The sequence below is a fragment of the Phoca vitulina genome, unplaced genomic scaffold (genome assembly GCF_004348235.1).
Source record: "Phoca vitulina isolate PV1807 unplaced genomic scaffold, GSC_HSeal_1.0 scaffold38, whole genome shotgun sequence".
Classification (NCBI taxonomy): domain Eukaryota; kingdom Metazoa; phylum Chordata; class Mammalia; order Carnivora; family Phocidae; genus Phoca; species Phoca vitulina.
In genome coordinates, this window is record NW_022589741.1 from 18,419,094 (window position 1) to 18,439,714 (window position 20,621).

General features: G+C 44.3%; 2 protein-coding genes and 1 non-coding gene across 3 annotated transcripts in view; all 3 read right to left on the minus strand.

Annotated features, from left to right (window-relative positions):
* Positions 1–437: 437 nt before the first annotated feature.
* On the minus strand, positions 438–5,236 carry HSPA8 (heat shock protein family A (Hsp70) member 8). The gene is made up of 9 exons (XM_032427948.1): positions 4,960–5,236; positions 4,019–4,228; positions 3,465–3,670; positions 3,109–3,261; positions 2,458–3,013; positions 2,037–2,239; positions 1,596–1,794; positions 1,157–1,389; positions 438–863 (listed from the first exon to the last, which is right to left on the minus strand). Exons 2-9 carry the CDS (start codon positions 4,221–4,223, stop codon positions 678–680), a joined length of 1,941 nt encoding a protein of 646 aa, XP_032283839.1. The 5' UTR covers positions 4,224–4,228; positions 4,960–5,236; the 3' UTR covers positions 438–677.
* LOC116647059 lies at positions 2,307–2,394 on the minus strand. The gene has a single exon (XR_004302269.1). It is a non-coding gene; the product is annotated as a small nucleolar RNA SNORD14 (small nucleolar RNA).
* A 2,723-nt stretch (positions 5,237–7,959) lies between the features above and the next one.
* The window catches only part of CLMP (CXADR like membrane protein), a 94,655-nt gene continuing 81,993 nt past the window's right edge, over positions 7,960–20,621 (minus strand). The window contains 6 exon segments of the mRNA XM_032428098.1: positions 7,960–10,865; positions 10,868–11,112; positions 12,159–12,300; positions 13,097–13,219; positions 13,696–13,863; positions 14,564–14,765. Of these exon segments, the coding sequence (XP_032283989.1) occupies positions 10,813–10,865; positions 10,868–11,112; positions 12,159–12,300; positions 13,097–13,219; positions 13,696–13,863; positions 14,564–14,765 (933 nt within the window). The 3' untranslated portion in view covers positions 7,960–10,812.

The following is a 20,621-nucleotide window of genomic DNA, read 5'->3' on the forward strand; positions in this document are numbered from 1 at the left end:
ATCTGTCCTTGGTCAGTTCCACATGCTTAAACTTCTTCCATTGACTGGCTATTCCACTGTTCCAATTGGCCATCCCCAAACTTAAGTAACCCTCAAACGGATAACCAGATTGTTAGCAAGCTACACGAAGCAAACATGAGATTCCCCCTTTTCCAATTGCTTCCTCCCCTGCAACAGCTCCCCCAGCACTGGAAAGCCTATCTGCAGCTCAAATTTCATTTTACTGTAGTATGTAGTGATCATGAACCCATCTAATCATAAACCCAAACCACTCTTTATACAGATTCATAATCTGACCAGAGGCATTTGGTGAAACTGCTCTATTGGACAATCCAAATACTGTTTTCGGTGATTCACCACCAGGCCAAAAGAATATCCACAGCCCCCAAATACCAAATGCTGCCTGCTGCCCTTGTATACATGGAGTCAGACAATTGTATGGTGCCAATTAAATACAGTTTTATTTAAGACATTGCATTTTCCACTTAACAATACAGTGCTTATAAAGTGCAATGTTTATTTCCTTTCCCTGTGCACGTATTCCATATTCAAGTATAAAGAATGCCCAGTTTATTTACTATAGCAGCTCAACATTAAAACTGCCATGGAATTTGCTACAAATTTGGGTCCTTCGAATATTTTGTGTGGAACAATGCTAGACCTATTCTCAGGTTGGCTTAATCAACCTCTTCGATGGTGGGTCCAGAGGAGGCACCACCAGAGGGAGGAGCTCCACCACCAGGGAAGCCTCCAGGCATTCCTCCTGGCATGCCCCCTGCACTCTGGTACAGTTTGGTAATGATAGGATTGCAGACTTTCTCCAGCTCTTTCTGCTGGTGTTCAAATTCTTCCTTCTCTGCAGTCTGAAAAGAAAAAAAATTTTTTACTACAAGTTCCTCAAAGGAAACAATGTCTGGCACAATCTGTTAAGACTAGACACAGAAGCATATCACATTCAGGTCTTCACTACCCATGAAATCTTGGGTCACTCAGACATCCAAGGAAGGAAGCTAGTTGCCAACATCTGCAATTCTGGTGGAAACCGCGAATGTTTGGACCATTCATCATCGTGACCTATATTTTTAAGGCCCATCTAACCTTTTGCTAAAGCCCTATAACCACCCGCACCCACTCTCCTACTATAGAGATTACAAACCTGGTTCTTATCAAGCCAATTGATGATTTCATTGCACTTGTCAAGAATCTTCTGTTTGTCCTCATCATTGATCTTGCCCTGAAGTTTTTCATCTTCAACAGTTGCTTTCATGTTGAATGCATAAGACTCAAGTGAATTCTTGGAAGACACCTTGTCTCGCTGTTTCTCATCTTCAGCTTTGTACTTCTCAGCTTCCTGGACCATGCGCTCAATGTCTTCCTTGCTCAGGCGGCCTGTGAAGTTAACCAGTTTTTACTAAAACTGAACCTTCAAAGTTACCCTGCAACATTTGTAACCCGTTAAAGCTGCATTCCAGGAAATGACTTCTTGGCTAAAATACCCTTGGGCAGTTGAAGTATTTGAAAAATATGATCCTTATGACCCAAACCCTCTTAAGACAAAATATCAAAATTAACTCAAAGTTGTGCTGTTAACTTACCCTTGTCATTAGTGATAGTAATCTTGTTCTCTTTTCCTGTGCTCTTATCCACAGCAGAGACATTGAGGATACCATTAGCATCAATATCAAAAGTGACTTCAATCTGAGGAACGCCACGAGGGGCAGGAGGTATGCCTGTGAGTTCGAACTTGCCAAGTAGGTTGTTATCCTTGGTCATGGCACGCTCACCTTCATACACCTTGGTAGGAAATAAAAATTACTAAGAATGGGCAGAGATTACTGCCCCAGTTTCTAGATTTGTGGAAAAGTCCATTAGGAAAGACGGATCGCTCAGACATCCAAGGAAGGAATTGGCCAACACAAGACTTCTGGTGGAAACTACGAATGGTTGAAGTCAAATCATCATAGCGGGACAAGTCTTCCCAAAGTTTCACAGGACCAAGTACAGCCAAAACAATACCAATACAATATAAAACATACCTGAATAAGCACACCAGGCTGGTTGTCAGAGTAGGTAGTGAAGGTTTGTGTCTGTTTGGTAGGAATGGTAGTATTACGCTTGATGAGAACAGTCATGACTCCTCCAGCAGTTTCAATGCCAAGAGAAAGTGGAGTGACATCCAACAGCAGCAAATCTTGAACATTTTCAGATTTGTCTCCAGAAAGGATGGCTGCCTGGACAGCTAAAGTGAAGACAATTGGTTTAGAAAAAAATCCCAACCACCTCATTACCTCACTAACAAATGTCAATCGCTCAGACATCCAAGGAAGTTGGGCCATCATCAGCTAAGCTTTTGGTGGAAACTACGAATGTTTAAGGAATCAATCATCACAGCGAGTCAGCCTGGGGCCTGAAGGGCCATCTGTTAGAACTGTTTAACTAGGATAGAGGGATTATTACCTGCACCGTAAGCAACAGCCTCATCAGGGTTGATGCTCTTATTCAGTTCTTTCCCGTTGAAGAAATCTTGTAGAAGTTTCTGAATCTTGGGGATACGGGTAGAACCACCCACCAGGACAATATCGTGGATCTGAGACTTGTCTAGTTTGGCATCCCGAAGGGCTTTCTCTACAGGGTCCAGGGTGCCACGGAACAGATCAGCATTTAATTCTTCAAACCGGGCACGAGTAATAGAGGTATAGAAGTCGATTCCTTCGTATAGAGAATCAATCTCAATACTGGCCTGCGTGCTGGAAGAAAGTGTACGCTTAGCACGTTCACAAGCAGTACGGAGACGACGAACTGCCCTCTTGTTTTCACTGATGTCCTTCTTATGTTTGCGCTTGAACTCTGCAATAAAATGGTTGACCATCCTGTTGTCAAAGTCTTCTCCACCTAAGTGGGTGTCTCCAGCTGTGGATTTAACCTCAAAGATCCCATCTTCAATAGTAAGGATTGACACATCAAAAGTGCCACCTCCTAAGTCAAAGATCAGCACATTCCTTTCAGCACCAACCTGCAATTAAAGTACAAGGTAATTACTCCTTATCCATTCTCCACTGGCTCCAATCTGTGGTAAAATGAATCCTATGCTTTACAAATGGTACATACCTTCTTGTCTAAGCCATAAGCAATAGCAGCAGCAGTTGGCTCGTTGATGATTCGAAGTACATTGAGACCAGCAATAGTTCCAGCATCTTTGGTAGCCTGACGCTGAGAGTCATTGAAGTATGCAGGTACCGTGACAACTGCATTGGTAACAGTCTAGAAACACAAATACTGTTTTTGTAGTCCATTCCTAGAACTATCAGTCCCATGATCACATTGCCTCTGCATGCACTTAAGACAACCATTCTTTAAAAAGACCACCTGATCAGTCAAGACCCCATGAATTCCATTTATTAGGAAATCTGGTGCATAATATTGCAACCTCCAACTACCTCCCTGTAGGGCTGCACACTACTCACCTTCCCAAGGTAGGCCTCTGCGATTTCCTTCATCTTCGTCAAAACCATAGAGGACACCTCCTCTGGATAGAAACTTTTTGTCTCTCCCTTGTATTCTACTTGGACCTTGGGCCTGCCAGCATCATTCACCACCATAAAAGGCCAATGCTTCATATCAGATTGGACAACAGCATCATCAAATCTACGTCCAATCAGGCGTTTGGCATCTAATGGGTAATCAAATGCAAAGGTTAACATGCCATCTACCCAGAACAACCCTGGTCCTCCATTACTCAAATGCCAAGAGGCCTAGCAAACTCAGTCTGATCTCAGAAGCAAACTCAATAGTAAATGGACTTACATTTTCTGGCAATTATTCAAATTCCCTAATTTTAGAATTACCTCAGCTTTCTTTAGCATGGAGCTATAAAATGCCCACTAATAAATTTTAAAAATCAGCTTTCCCTTTTTTCCGGGCTTTCATGGCTGCCTTATATTCCATAAACTTCCGACTCAAATTACACGCAGTCTAAACCACTTGAACTCACAGCATACTGCCTGTATTAACGGCTTACCAAAAACTGTGTTGGTGGGGTTCATCGCAACTTGATTCTTCGCAGCATCACCGATCAATCGTTCGGTGTCCGTGAAGGCGACGTAACTTGGGGTGGTTCGGTTTCCCTGATCATTGGCAATTATTTCCACTTTCCCGTGCTGGAAGACACCCACGCAAGAGTAGGTGGTGCCAAGATCAATGCCAACTGCAGGTCCCTTAGACATGGTTGCTGGAAAATTTTAAAAAGCCCATGGTTTGAAAAGGCAATTAAACGCTTAGAAACGTTTACTGTGAAACCTAGGCCATCAGGTACGAGGCACTTCTGCCAAGATTTCACTTACCGCCTCCCCCCAAAAACTGCCCTTGTGTGAAAACCACGCGTAAGGGCCAGATCAAGAAATTCTGCAGTCAACGTTCAGTGCCAACCGCAGCTGGGCCCAACCCAGACCGAAGGAAGCACCTGTCCGGAGGATCTGCGACAGTACCGAGCACGTGGTCTCGAGCCCGGAGCCCGACCTCCACTCTCCCTCCTCCCCGCGACCTGCCCTCCGACAGGCAACACAGTGCGGCCCGTATTCCGTGCTCAAGAGTCCCCCTCCCCCGCGTTGGGCGCGTGCCAAAGGCGGCTTCCTGCTCTGAGGATCTAGGGAAGGTCGCTCCAGGGCGCCGGACTTCCGCCCCCCCGAGCGCGGATGCGGCCCTCGCCCAGCCTTCCCTGCGGGCGCCGCCCTGGCTCCGCGGCGGCCATCACGGCCTACAGCCCACGCCCCGGCTTTCCCGCCCGGCCGCAACCCAGGTCCGCCGCCTCCCAGGGAGAAGGGATCCCCTGAGCAGGGGACTCACGGCCCCCCTCCTACGTGAATGCCCAAAAGCCTCCAAAGTGCCGCAAACCCGCTCAGCCCGGGCGCGGGGTGCACGTTCCTGAGGAACCACCACGAGACTACAAGACAGAGACCTTACCTTCTGTGTGGGCCCGGCCCGGCTTGAGAAAAAATCAGCCGTCTGGTGATTTAGCCCAGCGTTCAATGAGACCGGTTTCCGCCCGCCACCCTGTCTCTTATACCCTGCCTCAGAACCTTCCAGAAGGGGTCCACCCCTGCCGGCTGCCCATCATGGCTTCTTCGGCCAATGGGCGCGCGGCCACCTCTACGAGCCCCAATGACTAAGCCGGCTCTACCCCTCGGGCCTCGCCCACTCCCGCCCCCATTCCACCCCGCCTCGCGATGACGCACTCACCGCAGCGTTCTGGAACTTTCATTCTCGCCCCCGCTCTCCGAACGGCCCCGGGGAAAGGGAGGGTGGAGCCGAGAGAGCCCGCGCGCGGGAGTCCTCAGTCACCCCAGGCCCGTGGGGGGGGGGGGGGGAAACGGTGTCAAAGGAGCGTCCGCTTCTGCGCAGGCGCTCCCAGTGAGCGCGGGCGGGAGGGGACGGAAGGAGGAGGAGGAAGAGGGGCGGGCAAATTTGGAACTAGCCAATGACAGCAGCACTGGCCGCTATCTGGATCCACGCGGAACCAGGGGAGGACGAGAGCAGGGCCCGAAGGGAGGGGTCCGGAGCCCGCAGCCCGGGAGGGAAGACGGAAGTAGAGCGAGGACAAAATGGCCGCGAAGGTTGTTGCGCCCCTCCCCACCCAGTCCTCATTCTGTTTCCCCCAACCCCCACTTCGGCGTTGTATAGGATCCTCTAGGCCCTCCCGGATTCCATGTTCCCACGTTTCCTACCTACTGTGGCTTTGGGCTAGGACTGAACACTAGGACCCGGGGGGGTGGGTACCGACCGCTGGGCGCTGCTAGGGTGACTTGCCCGGGGGTACACAGATCTGGGGCTGGAGGGACCGAGCTCAAGCGGGGTGGGACAGGTTAGCCAGGCCGACCCCCAGAATTTTCAGTCACCGTGCAGGTGAAGGCCGGCAGCCCTCGAGGCAGAGGTTGGAGGGGGTCCGGCCTCTCAGAACCACCTGGGCCGGATCCTGTGCCTGAACCCTCAGCGAAATAAAGGTCCAAACCCGCTTCCCTGAGTCCAGACTCCGCCACTCCCCGCCTCCCGCCAAAACAGGTTCGGCTTCTTGGCTCTCCCTCTCCCCTCACCCAAATCCCTCACTTTCAGTTATCTGTTAAAGAAAAGAAAAGCTAGTGAGTTTTTTCCGTGTAGGAGAATCAGGCATTAGGAACCTGCGTTCCGGTAGTCCCGTGTCCTTGATTTAGACTTTCTAGAGCCTCTTTTATTTTTAGTAACATGATGTATTATTTTTCCTTCCTTGACTTATAAAAAAGCTAAACGAGAGATTGTTCAGAGGCATCTTGAAAACATTACTAATCAGTCCACAAAACAATAGTACTTAGAATTAAATTGTGCTTGGTGGCAGGTATTTGGGCCTTGTCATTCTAAGAGCCTTTGTCAGTTCCTTGAAATGTTTTCCAGGGTGTTCTTGCAAACAGGCAGGGCAGCAGATATTCTTGCTTAATAAATGGGCAGATAAATGAAAAGATTCTTTTTAAAACTACCTAACATAGTGGTGTGGCTGGAATTAGAAAGGCCTTCCAGACAGTGCCTCCAAAAAGGCTGTCAGAAGAGGACACTTTGTCCTTGTCAAAGCCAGTAAGGCCTAGAGACAGATTCAAACATATGAAGGAAGAATTTTTTTTCACATTTGCCTTTGCGGGGGGGGGGGGGGGCGCAATGTTAGGCTTGAGCACGTGGAGGCATATACTTAAATTTCTCCCCATCTCCCAAGAAATTAATTTTATATGATGCTTTTACAGCGTACAAAGGGCTTTCATTTGTTATATCACATAATCATCAAAACAGTTTTCTGAGATATATATTATACATCATGGTATTAGGAGAAAAATGAGGTTCAGAGATGTTATTTGTAGGATTTACAGCTGGCTGAGGTAGAATGGAAGCTAGCGCTTTTGATTCCAAAATCCTTGGTCTGTTTTTTTGTTACACTATGGTATAATTTCCTTTCTAGAAACACATGTAACTACACAACTCCAGAAAGAGGAAGATGTGTGCTGTGGGAGGCTCCTTTCAATTTTCTTTGGTATCTACAATCTTCCTTTTCCCACTCAACCTATCAAGTACAGTCTCTGAACTATACCCTACATTTTGCAGCTTTTAACCTCTGGACTACCTGCAACATTTTAATTATTGAAGCATTGGAAAATGAAACAAGGGCCCAGATTCAGTGGCTTGGAGTATCCCACCTAACAGCAGTGATTAAAGAAAGGAGAGTCAATAATGTGTCTCCTGTCACTCAAAATACATTGTAGAACTTGGACTATGCTCTTATTAAATAGAATGATTCAGACTTTATGTTTTTAAAGCTCAGTAAGATGAATGTCCTGTCTCCACTTCTTGAAATACACAAGGTTTCAGACACATTCAGGATGGAAAATTAAAGTTTGGGGGCATAGGGACTGCAGTGAAGAAGTCTGAAGCCTAGGGTTTCTGACTGGGGGATGGGGTTCATGATGAACATATTGGAGTCCCTGTTACATACCAAGCACTGTTATAAGTGCTTTGCATGTATTACCTCATTTAATTTTGTGAAGTTTTTTTTTTTTTCAGATTTATTTAAATCTCTCAGTGTTTACTTCTTTTGAGATTTGTTTGAATCCCTTAATGTATAGTTCTGTTGGCACTTCACCTTGGTATAAAATATTTGCTTCGTAAATATTTATTTTGATGAAGTCGTTAAGAGCAGGATCTCTGTCATAACTTGGTATCTCCAGTACTACTAAGTATCTTGCTTTGTGAGAAACTAGTACTTGATATATTTGTCACTGAAATTAATAAATAATAGATCATATTCAAACTGAGTTCTTCTGTTCTTTTTTTGGCAGCAAGCTAATGAACAAATTTCCAGGGAAGGTTATATGACCTTTAGCTTCTACGGTATTACCTTTACTTATTTATTTTTTAATTGCTAATACAGATACATCTGTAATAAATATTTGTTTTTTGTGATCAAATACAGTCTCAATTACAAGGCAACTTAGAAGTTAAAATATAAACAGCTTAATACCAGAAATGAAGCAAAATTATATGTCTTTTTGCAACAGCAATTCTGAAATTATTTTTATACAGTGTAACAACAAGGGCATCAACTTCATTATTTTCCAAATTTGAGTTTGGTTTATATATTTTATTGAAATGGTTATTCTCCAAACATTCACATCATTCCATCAGTATCTTCTTCCCACAAACATTTCTTCCTTCTACTTTTTAGCTACCTTGCCTTTTTGTCTGTTTCATATTAAAGGATCAAATTTATTTGACTTAAAGTTAGTGGAATATGGTTTGAAGCCAGTAGTGTCTCAGAACTTCATCTTAAGCCCGGAGCTTGCCATATCTGAACCCAAAAACCTGACTCTAAGAGAAGTGTACTCTCATTGCTAAAACTTCACCCTTATCGCTCAGAATTTTCAATTCCTTAGAATTTCTCAGACTTTAGGTAGTTACGTGTTTTGTGAATTTTCTTGTAGATTTCCAGTGGGAATAGATACCCCAAATCTGGATATTCAACTGGTATTTTAGTCTTTTAGTAACTAACATGTTTAAATAACCTAAATCTCCACATCATGCAAAGGGGACTGATTCCTGCTTTCAAAGGCATATACAGGAAACATTAGGTTCAAAGGTGTAAATAATGATAAGAGCAAATTGCTTGTGATGGCAGAGCTGCAGCCTCCAGAATGTACTTGTTTGGCTCAGGTACTCTAGGAATGGGAATTCTCAGAATTTCATAGCAGAGGTGATAGGTTACCACACTACTAGAAGAATAAAAAAGAGTATGGAAGGGGTTTCTATCTTACAGTGAGGCAGTATAAGAAGCATTCCAAGTATGCCAGCCTTCTTAAATTAATAGCAGACATTCTTTACATTACTTCCTCAATGTCTCTTATTTCCCAGCTTTTTTTAAGAGGAAGACAAACCTCAGATTACAGTTTTCACCCAAGGATAAACCCCAATTTCTTTCTTTTTTCTTCTTCTTCTTCTTAAAGAACCTTAGAGGGAAATGCATTTGCACTATATGAGGACTGTTTTGTGAGAATTAAATGTAGAAATGAAAAACCAGAGAAATGGGGCCAAATCCCAGATCTGCCTTTTCTCTTCAAGCATCTGATTCCCATTTTAGAAACAATGCTTTCATCTCCAGATTCAGCATGACTTTCTCTTTTAATCATAAATATTTTGCACTACCAATGGTGATCTGTTGACATTTGTCCTAAGGTCCTTGCAGGGCTATTTCAGATCTACCATTCTTGCCATAGGATGAATTTGACTCACAGAATAGTCAACACTATTAAAAAGGCAAGTTCTTGTATTGGAGGCTGTGCTTTTCTTTTTATTTCTCACACACCTTTCTTCCATGAATCAACTCTTTGATGGTTATCCTGGTGAATCATTTCTGTTCATTGTTTCCAAGATGGTGACAGTTAGAATGTTAGCAGTCACTAATCCAGCCCTGTCCTGCCACCCATGAGTTATCCTCACCATCCCTTCCCTAAATATAATTCCCTTTCCTTCCAGACCTGGACTTCCTCAGAGGCTGGGAAATTACTGAATTTCTCTCTGTGTCAGCCTCTCAGGAGGGAATGATTATGACATACTTGCAATGCCATTAGGAAACACTGGCAATCCCTGATCTTTTTGATAATTTAAGGCCTAGAATTATCAAAAGTCCCAGGTTCACACCCTTCTCCTAAAATGAAAGAAATGGAGGAAGCTCCAAGTTTGGTGTAATAGTAAACTTCCTTATACCACTCCTCAATATATTAAGAGAAAATTGATCTATCTAAGCTCCCTTTCTCGTTTAGTCAGTCTTGAAATTCTGATTTCATATGTTCTCAGAAGAGAATGCAATGATATGTCAGATGATCTTTTAGCATCTCTGAAAGAGCTCTCTTTCTCGACTTCTAAGAAGATTGTCAAATGACACACAGTGAATGTTTTTTTGCTCCAGATATCCAGCAGGGAAGTCCTCAGAGACGTCTGATTTGAGGGACAGTCCATAACTGTTCCAGTATATATTTCTGATATCTGTCAGTGACCCTCTGAATATCATTAAGATGGAAAGTTTTTCACAGTCCCCTGTCACACATTTTGAATTCCTTTCTTAGTTCTCTTATGGTTTGATAGAAGTGGGAGATTAGTAGTGGATAGAGGGGGAGAAACTCAAATCATTCTTCACCTCCCACTAGTTCAACTCCTTGTAAAATTAATATCCAAACCTTATGGTAAATGAAGTCAGGTCAGAAGAAATGTATTTCCTTTTTTGAAATTTCTCAGAAGCAATATGCCCAGTACACGGTGCAGCTAGGTGAAATATAAGGCTGTGGGTTCCACTTGACTCTGAATAATCACAACAATCCAGTAGGTTTGCAGAAACGCATAGAAAATTTATGAACAACATCTCATTTCTTCTTGACAACGTTGAGCCGAAGTATTGATACAAAACATCTCAGGTGAGAAGTTTTAAGTGTGTTCAGTTCCCCTTTCCCCAGCCTTTTCCACCACAGGTCCTGGTCAACACACACACAGATTTGGACCCCCGCTTTTCCCCACTCTGGTCTCAAGGCACCATGAGATGCCTTTTGGGAGATGATCAGTTTACATCCTTTTTCCTGTTTGGTGTCATAGAAAGAAAGTGCTCATTTGAATCGGTTCCATGCAATGCTCACTGCTACTGAAACGGCCCGTCATCTGGTTCGGGGGGGTCGTGTGGCTGGTGACTGAGCTTCAGTGACTAGAAGAGTCCTAAGATCCTGACTCCTAGGAAAGCATGGGAGTCAAGTCCACTCTAATTCAGACGGTTCGGAAGGCTCTGCTCTGGCTGGGGATCATGCTGGGTGTGGTTCTGCTTTGGTCAGGGTAGCGTGGTGGACCTTCTTTGGTTCCGAAGCCCTCCCCTCCGGCCCCACTAGGCTGTAGGCATGGGTGGCCAGCCCTGGCTGGGGCGCCGCTTCGGTCGACAGTGTCCGCTGGCTGCGTGAGGCACTATTTGCTGTGGAGCGCGTGGAGGAAGAACCGGAGCGTGAGCTCCGAGAGCCTGAGGAGGAGGAACTGGGTTTCACGAGGCGGGCTTTGGGGGCTTCCGCATCCTCCCTGAAGAGAAAAAACAGCAAAGGTAAACTTTAATACTGACAAGACCGTGATGGCGCCCGCTATGGTTGCTTCCGTCTGAGGTTTCCCAATAAATTCCTCAAGCTGTAAACTTCACAAGATACCACTGGAAGGCAGCCATTTAGGGGAATGGGCGCTTCCCCAGTCCCTGAGACTTCATGGTTGGCTTAGGCAAACGGATGTTTTGTTAGCCCTGAAGTCAACTCTCTTACGCTGGGAGAGTAGGCACTTACCACTGAGATTGATTTGGGGTTTGTCTACATAAACCCTTATTTATTTGTTTGTTTGTTTTTTGGTGGGCAGCAAAGCGAGGTTTATTGAGGATTGCAAAGTGATAGTACAAAGCTCCCAAGGAGGGAGGGGACCCCAGGGGGTTGCCCAATCCTTTTATTTTTTTTTAAGTAAGCTCCACACCCAGCGTGGAGCCCAACGTGGGGCTTGAACTCACAATGCTGAGATCAAGAGTAACTGACTGAGCCCACCCAGGTATCCCTACCCTTTCATGGCCCATAGGTTATGCCCATTCTTGATTGTAGGCCCTTCATAAGTGCAAGTGAATCAGAAGTAACCTAAAGTTGATCTTTTCATTCTCAGTTGAGGATAGATAGTTTCACAATAAAGGCAAGATAAAACAGACCTTCTGTCCCTAGGCTGGAACTCCCTACCTAACCAGAATAATCCTTTTAACAGATTCATAGTTAAGAGGAAATGGGAGGGGCACCTGGGTGGCTCAGTCAGTTAAGCATCTGCTTCAGCTCAGGTCATGATATATTAGGGTCCTGGGATTAAGCCTCAAGTTGGGCTCCCAGCTGAGGAGTGAGTCTGCCTATCCCTCTGCCTCTGCCCCACCACCCCCCCCCCCCCCTCCCCTCCCCCCCCCCCAGCTCCTGCTGTGTCTCTCTCCAATAAATAAAAAATCTTTAAAAAATAAAATAGGAAGAGGAAATGGGACTTTTATGTTGGCTGGTCACTATAGAGTTAGCTCTGGAAAGGAAGTCTAGTAGAAGGGATTTTGAAGGGAGGTTTACCGAATTTCATTAGGTCTTTCTTCTTCCTCGTATCTCTCTTTGTCTTTCCTCCGGATCAGCAGCCATACCAAGAGGAAAATCAGCAGAGCTCCAGCCACCATGCCCGTCACTGCTCCTGCAACCATGCCGATGCTTTGTACATCTATTTTCTCAGAAACAAAAGCAGAGGTAAAACCAAACATAAGCTAGGAAATACACGAACTTAAAAAAACATAAGCCCTGGGATGCCTGGTTGGCTTAGTAGGTGGAGCATGTGACTCATAATCTCAAGGACTCTTGATCCTGGGGTTGTGAGTTTGAGCCCCACCTTGGGAACAGCATTTACTTAAACAAACAAGCAAAACATAAGCCCCGGACAAGGTGAGTATTTCCAGATCTTTCTGTTTTCTTGAGTTTCCCATTTACCCTTGGTGTATGACTAACCCCTTTGATATTGAAAGGTAGCAGATCATGCCACCCCAAAATATGCCTCTTTGGCATTAGGACTATTTTAAGCTGATTTTTTTGAAGTAGGCTCCACACCCAGTGTGGGGCTTGAACTCACGACCCTGAGATCAAGAGTCTATCCTCTACTGACTAAGCCAGCAGGTGCCCCCTTCAGCTGATCATCTCTGAGAAACAGCAGACACAGGAGAAGTTCTAAAAACGAAGTAGAAGATACCCTTTTGTAAGGGAAATTTACATTTATAAAGGAAATCTCCATTTGGTCCTCTCCTGGACAGAATAAATTTCTTTAGGAAGCTGACAAATTCACACAGGTTCCTAAACAGAGAGTGAGCTCCAAGATTGGAAGGGTCATCGCAAGTGCTGAATTTATTTTAGCAACAGCCATGTCCTTCTGGAAATAAAGGTTCTTACTTTGACCTTCCTCTTGTGATTAGAAGTGTTTTACACGGAACCACAATGCAGACGCAGGAACAAGCCCCTTGGATACTTACACTGTACAGTCACTCGCACCACACAGCTCTCCTTCCCAGCCTCATTGCCCGCTGTGCATTGGTAGAGCCCAGAGGACGCCATGGTGAGATTGTGTAGCAGAACACGTCCAGGGTTATTGTAGTCTACACACAAGCAGAAGGAACGACTGTAATCCTCTTAGTGTAACAGGGTCTCTGTTTACTGTTCACCTCATTGCATCATTGACCTAAGATGCTCTAATACAGTTTGCTAAGGAAGAGATGATAGATTTTTTTGGAATGTGGAAAGAAAGGTGAACATTCTTTGAAGTTGCACATCCTCAAGGGTTACAAAAGCCTGGGAACTGTGTAAGGGATAGTCAATACGGTAATTAGGTATCATGGATCTGCGGTACATCTCTCCCTCATTTCTTTTGCCGCTTTTATGTGCCATTTTAGGAAAGAAAAGACGGATTTTTTTTTTTTTTTCCTGTCCGGGTTGACGGATGAAAAATAGAAGCTCAAAGAGGTTCGGCAATGTGTTCAAGGTCACATGGTGAGTTGCTGACAAAACCAGATTTAGAATTCATGGCTAGAGTACCATTCTGTTGTCTCAGCAGACTGGCGGAAAGATGACTTACCAATCCTGGACTTGGGAGGGAGATGTTCATCCTCTCCCTCCTTCTCCCGGATTCGCTGCCAGTAATACATGATGGGCTTCGTGCCAGAGGCTGACTCACACTGCAGGGTCACGTCACTTCCTTCTGTCAGCTCTCCTTCCAACTCGCATTTGGGCTTTGATGGTCTCACTGGCAAAAAGAAAAAGCTTCAAAGATCGCCAAACACCAGATTCTGTGGAAGAACTACGTCCTGTTGAGCTGTTTCTCTAGCCATCTGTCACGGTCCACTTTTGAGTGGGGATTCAGTAGCCTTTTGCTATGCAACCATGCTTTACAGCACCCCCAGAAATACACCCACCTCCATCCCCCGCACACACATACACCCAATTCCAGCTGCTTCCAGTGGTGCTGTTGTAGTTTTCAGAGGCTGCCCGAGAAACTCCCTCATCATTTCTCAAAGAAGACACTGTTACTTAATTGGAAGTTTTAGGAAAGCTGAGTGTGATTTTACTAATACTGAAACAGGGCTAGAAGTCCATTAACTTGGAAGCAGTTAAACAGAACTTCGTAGCTTTTGCTGCCAGAAACCAGAAATGGAGTTGAATCGTATCTGAGAGATGTAAGGTAAATATAAGAATACCATTTAAACATTAGAGGATATTTAAATTTTGTAAGTGGGTTCCCATGGAAAATTGTGATTGTTCTTTCTTCTTTTATTATGTCTAAAATAGAGAACATACTTCTTCCCAGGGAACTGGACTAGGTGATCTCTGAATGTATAATACAGGGTATCAGACAAAAGGTTATGTACCACCATGGGGCATTTGGCTATTCCTCACAGAGACCTTATTAATAAGATGGTGGCGTTTACCTTGACACTCTAGCTTACCTAAGACTTTTAAGATGACATGGCTCCACACATAGCGCCCTGAATTCTTCACTTTGCAGCTGTAGCGGCCCTCATCACTGGGCTTCAGGGGCTCAATCTGCAGGGAAGCATCTCCTGCCAGGAAATTGGAAGCAAAGGCCACTCGGCCCTTCTGCTCCTCAGTCAAGTTACTGTAGACATGACGGCTGGAGTAAGTGATCACCTGTGGGACAGACCAAGCCAGAGTCAGGCAATGGGGATCTCGGCCTTCATCTTTTGCTGATGTCCAGATGAGGAAAGGGGATACTCCTAATGGAACAAAGTAGTCAAGCCCAGGGCTGATTTCTAAGGGTCAAGAGACCTCTGTTCTAAATGAAGTTAAAAGTACCATATGTTTGTCTAGGCCTTGCTTCTCCTTCCCAAGATAATACCTCTTATTTGTGTAGCATTTTAATTACAAAGTAGTAACTGTTTCATTAAACGCTGAGAACCATTTCATCTCACAGGTAAGGGATTTTACATTTGAATTACATGTTCAATCAAGTTCACACAGCTAAGTCAAGGAAGGAAGGGAATGCACAATAAATGCATATAAGGGTATCAAGAGTTGGCTGTGAGGAGATTTAGTTGAAAATGATGGAGAGGAGACTCACCTTTTCCCTGCATACCCCTCCCCCCCCTTTTTTTTTGAGAGAGAGAGAGCAAGCAGGCTCTACACCCAGCCCAGTGCAGAGCCCAACACGGGGCTCAATCCCACCACCTTGAGATCATAACCTGAGCCGAAATCAAAAGTCAGACGCTCAACAGACTGAGCCACCCAGGCGCCCCTCCCCCACATACCCTTTCTGACTTTCTAATTTCCCACCACCTGCATGTGAGCTATTCAAAATACACTACACTCCTTTTGCTCAGCACTTTTACATCTAGTTAATTTCCCACATAGTGTTTTTGCAAGTTAAGTAGTTCCTCCCCTTCTCTGTGGTTTCACTTCCCATGGTTTCAGTACCTGAGGTCCAGAAGCAGATGATCCTCCTTCTGCCATATTGTCAGAAGGCCAATTGTAGCCTAACACGTATCACAGAGGCACTGTATCATCTCACATCATCACAAGAAGAAGGGGGGGTATGGTACAGTAAGATTTTGAGAGAGGGAGAGACAACATGGTATATATAGGATGTGGCACTATTCATGGTTTCAGGCATCCAGGGGGGATTTGGGAACATATTCCGCACAGATAAGAGGGGAATCCTGTAGCCATTATCCCCATTGCAGACAAGTAGCAGAACTGGATTTGAAAATAACCATCTAAGACCGTTTAGTTCATGATCCTGGTATACCCATTACCTCTCTCCCACTTCCTGTGGCCATCTGCATTCATTTCACTGCTCATTAAGTGCTCTTCCAGAAAGTTTGGAAACGAAGGCAAAAAAGTGACAATATAAAATCAATCTGTTTTGTTCTTACAAAAGTTTAGAGTCCAGGCAAGGGGACTGGAGGAGTTAAAGAGGAGAAGTCAGTGCTTAAAATTCAAGTTTGATACAGAGGACTTCATTGTTTGGCTTTCCTTTTGGGGGGCTTCACTGCCGATTAGTAAGAGGAAGTCAGTTGGGAAAAAATTACATCCCTTCCTACCATAAAATACACATGAGCATCATGTCTTTGTGTCTTTGTTTTTCCAGGTAGGGACATCAAAGTTTGGATTTCTCTAACAACAACAACAACACCAAAAATCCTGGGGCGCCTGGCTGGCTCAATGGGTAGAGCATGTGACTCTTGATCTTGGGGTTGTGCGTTCAAGCCCCTCGTTGGGTGTGGAGCCTACTTAAAAATCATCATCATCATCATCATCATCTTGAGTTTTAGTGAAATTTCATCTGCCTGCATCATAGCCTGAAGTTCTTGAATCCTTCCCTGGTTCTGTCTGTCCATCACCTCACTCCTGTTAGTAACAAAAACCACGCTGTTCTGGTCCACAAGACTTCAAGCTATATAACTTCAGCTTTGCCCTTTCTGCCATTCAGCATATTCTTAAACTCATTTGATTTCAAATGTCAGCAAACATTTATGGGATGACTGCTTCCCATCAGGTCAGGGGGAGGCTATACAGATGAGTAAAACCCTCTTCCTGTCTTCAAGTAATTTATAATCTAATGGGATTAACAAGGAGAGAAGTATAGACATAGAAAAAGGATTAATTAACTTGAAATAGTATCAGAGAGAATGTCCCAGAAAAGTTGGAGGCATTTGAGTTAGGCTTTGAGAGATAAGCATACTAAATGAGAGATAATAGAGTCAGGGAGAAGAGGGCTGCAGGGAGCACTCCAGATACACAGAAGGGCACTAAAAACAGACACACAAGCATATGGGAGTCTCCCGTGCACATTTCTGGCAAGCCCATCCTCAATCACGTGGTGCCCTGCAATACATCAAATGCTTTCCTGAAAAGATGTGAAGCCATCCAATAAAATGTCCATCAGTTCTCTTTCCATTATATCAAAACTCTTCAGTATCATCCTTTTTGCCCTCACCACCTTTCTGAGAAATGTGTTTTTTCCTTTCCCTGCATGCTCTTTTTCATCAGCAAATTATTTATTGAGCTTGATGCCAGGGTACGGTGCCCGAAAACGAGCAGGAATAAGACACAGCTCCTACCCTGGGGACCTCACAGTCTTCGGTGGGGGGAGTATGGGGGAGAAGAGAGTAAGAGAAAAGTAAAGGTAGACACTGTCGCTGATAATAAACTTAAGACATTTTCGGTATTCGACTTTGCCCGCTCATTTCAACCAGCCCTGCTACTGTGATAATTCTCATATCCTTATCTCTATCCTGACATAGTTTTGAGCTCTGGTTTCATATTTTCAGCTGCCCCACTGCTGTGTATTTCTGCCCTCTCCAATCCACTTTACATAACGATGTAAGTGGATGCCAAGTTAACACTAATGTAAAACTCACATCAGTTCTTTTCCAGCTCAAAACCCTTCAGTGGCTCCCTACCACCTCCAAATGATGACCAGATTCAGTCTATAGTTCTCACAGTGACCTCTGCATTACCTTCCCAGTCTCATTTCCTTTTATCCACCTACCATATCTGGGTACCATCAGATAACGTTGTCTCCCTTTCTTTAGTATCACCCATGCTTTCTTGTACTCAATGCCTCTGCCCACTGCATTTTTCCATGGAGAAACTCTCTTTTCTCCATCTCTCCACATGAAGAATTCTTATTCATTCTTTTGGGGCACCTGGGTGGCTCAGTCGGTTAAGCATCCAACTCTTGATTTCGGCTCAGGTCATGATCTCAGGGTCATGAGAGAGAGCTCCACGTTGGGCTCTGTGCTCATGGGGAGTCTGCTTGAGATTCTCTCCCTCTGCCCCTCTCCCCACTCATTCTCTCTTTTTCTCCCTCTCCCTCTCAAATAAATAAATCTTAAGACAAAAAGAACTCCCTTTCATTCTTTCGAACCCAAAATCAATGTTAACTTCTCATGAAACCTTCCCTTCACTCAGACTAATGGCTTTTTTTTTTTCCTTCTCACCCACAGCATCTCTTTGCAGCATTTTTATGTGAGGAGAAATGGTGAAAGACTTGGGCTCATAGGTTGCTAGATCCCCTTCCTATAATGCTGGTGTTGTCCAGGAGATCCTTGGGGCGTTCTGGTTTTATATATGTCTGTTGTCCTTAATTGTCTCTGGCTAGGCTATAATGCAACTCTGCAATCCTTTATTGAATATCCATTTACTGAAAACATACTCTGTGCTTAGCACTGTGCTAGAGATGATACCAATACAAAGAAAATTGTTCTATGGAAGTGTTGAGGGCCAGGACATGCCACCCCAGAATATGCCATTTTGCATGTGCATAAGAATTTCAAATGCTAAAGGCATTTGAGTTCTTGAAGTCCCTTGACCTAAAAGCAGAGCCTCCCAAAAGAATTTAAGTGTCATAAATCCCCTCCCGAGAACAACTCTAATCTCTTCTAGGAGACCAGAAACCGGCACCACACCCAGACAGACAAGATCACAAGCTAGCATATCTCCCATCTGTTCTTCTAAGGGCCCATTTATCTTCCTCAAAAGTCATTTGCTTTTCCCTAAGTGTCCTCCCTCATCTTCCCTTTTCCCTACTAAGTTAGGTGTATAGCCCAAATTCTAGCCACCCCTTGGAGTTACTCATCTGTGGGTACTTAGTCCCACACGTTACATACATGGTACACAGAAGTTAATAAACTTTGTTTTGTTTTTCTCCTATTAACCTGTCCCTTTGTTGTACACCTGAAACTAATAAAATGTTATATGTCAAGTATATCTCAGTAAAAATTAAAAAAAATTTTTTTTAAAGAGAGAAAACAAACAAACCAACAAATATCTGTCTTTTATTGGTCTAATTTATAGTGCCCCAGCTGGAAAACCTAGGAGAAGAAAGGGGAAAAGATATTTTTCCCCCTCTCCTACAGTTTTAAAAGACAACTTAAAAAAAAAAAAAAAGCTAAAATTACGACTTTCATATACATAGAAAATAAGCATGTGTCAAAGATTTTATTTAACTCATTAATAAATGATGGAATCAGAAAGATTTTGCAACAGGTTCAAATGAGAATCGGACAAAGATTTGTAGTCTCCTTTGGACAAAATTCATTTGCATCTCTATAAACAGGAACCACCCCCATGCTATGGATATGGAAACAGGGACATCACTATGGGCATTCCATAAGTTAATTTCTATTTCTGTGGAAATTAATATGTGAGGAAAATTAGACCATAATTCATCTGAAAATTTGGAGTCTAAGCATGAAGACGATGTTTGGGAGGGACCTCCCTATGGTATACTGTATGTGGGAGTTGGGGGCAAGTGTTCAGGCTGGGGTAGAGAGAGATCCTCTATTAGTATGATTGGCATGACAGTAAGGGGAATTAGATTCCTTGAAGGCTGCTCTCCTCTGCCCCCACTCCCCTACTGCCCCCTCCCTCAGCAGGTGGTTTCACAGTTCAACTCTCTGGGTCTCTAGATTAGAATTCCTGCAGGACTACTGAGAAGAGCATGGGGGAGTGTTTCCTTCTGACTGGGATGAGGGGTGCCAGGGAAATGGGAGCTGGCTTCACTGGGACAGCATCACCAGCTGCTCCTAAAGGCTAAGATGAACTCTTCAAAGACATTTTACAGCAAATTGGTAAGCATGACCAGTTAGAGAATATTTAGGAAAGAGAAGAGAGGGTAGGAAGAAGAGGAGTGATCTATCCACATCCATCCAGAGGTAGAAATGGGAGCAAAAGCCGGATTTGAATGTTAAGCTAAAGAGATCCAAGAGCACAGTCATTTATTCAACAAATTTTGAGCCTCCACAATTTGCCAGCAGCATCAGTTGTAATGCTTGGGAGATATCAGTGAATAGAGCACGTGAAAATCCCAACCCTTGGGGAGCATGCATTCTGGTGGCAGCAAACAGACATGGAAGAACATTGTATGGTACATTAGACAATACTATGAAAATAATAGAGCAGGGAAGGGGGGTTGTCAGCCAGGGGGACAGACTGCAATTTAAATAAGGTGGTCGAAGTAGACCTCACTGGAAGGAGACATGAGAGCATGTCTTGAAGGAGACGCCGAACTAGCCTTGGGGAAAGAGAGTTCCAAGCAAAGAAAAGAGCAAAGGCAGAGACCCTAAAGTGGAAGCATGCCTTGGCATGTCTGAGGAACATCAAAGAGGCCAGGTCGCTGGAGTAAGCCAGGAGAATAGTAAATGAGGTCAGGCAGTGGGGTCAGATACTGCAGGGCCTCTGGGCCATTGTAAAGATGATGGCTTTCACTCTGCGGGAAGTGGGGGGCTATTATAGGATTCTGAGTAGAAGAGTATCATGATATGATTTGTTTTGAGAATAGGCTGTAGGAGGCCAAGAATGGAAACAGAAAAACCAGTCAAGAGTCTACTAGAGTTGGGGTGCCAGGGTGGCTCAGTCGGTTAAGCATCTGCCTTTATTTATTTATTTTTTTAAAGATTTTTATTTATTTTTTGACAGAGAGAGACACAGCGAGAGAGGGAACACAAGCTGGGGGAGTGGGAGAGGGAGAAGCAGGCTTCCCGC

Bases quoted from the DNA above. Each gene is read 5' to 3' on its own strand.
- HSPA8 (XM_032427948.1), bottom strand. From the start codon at position 4,223: ATGTCTAAGGGACCTGCAGTTGGCATTGATCTTGGCACCACCTACTCT. The intron at 3,671-4,018 runs GTAAGCCGTTAA...ATTACCCATTAG, and splicing joins CCCCACCAACACAGTTTTTG to ATGCCAAACGCCTGATTGGA. The intron at 1,795-2,036 runs GTATGTTTTATA...TTTCCTACCAAG, and splicing joins AGCCTGGTGTGCTTATTCAG to GTGTATGAAGGTGAGCGTGC.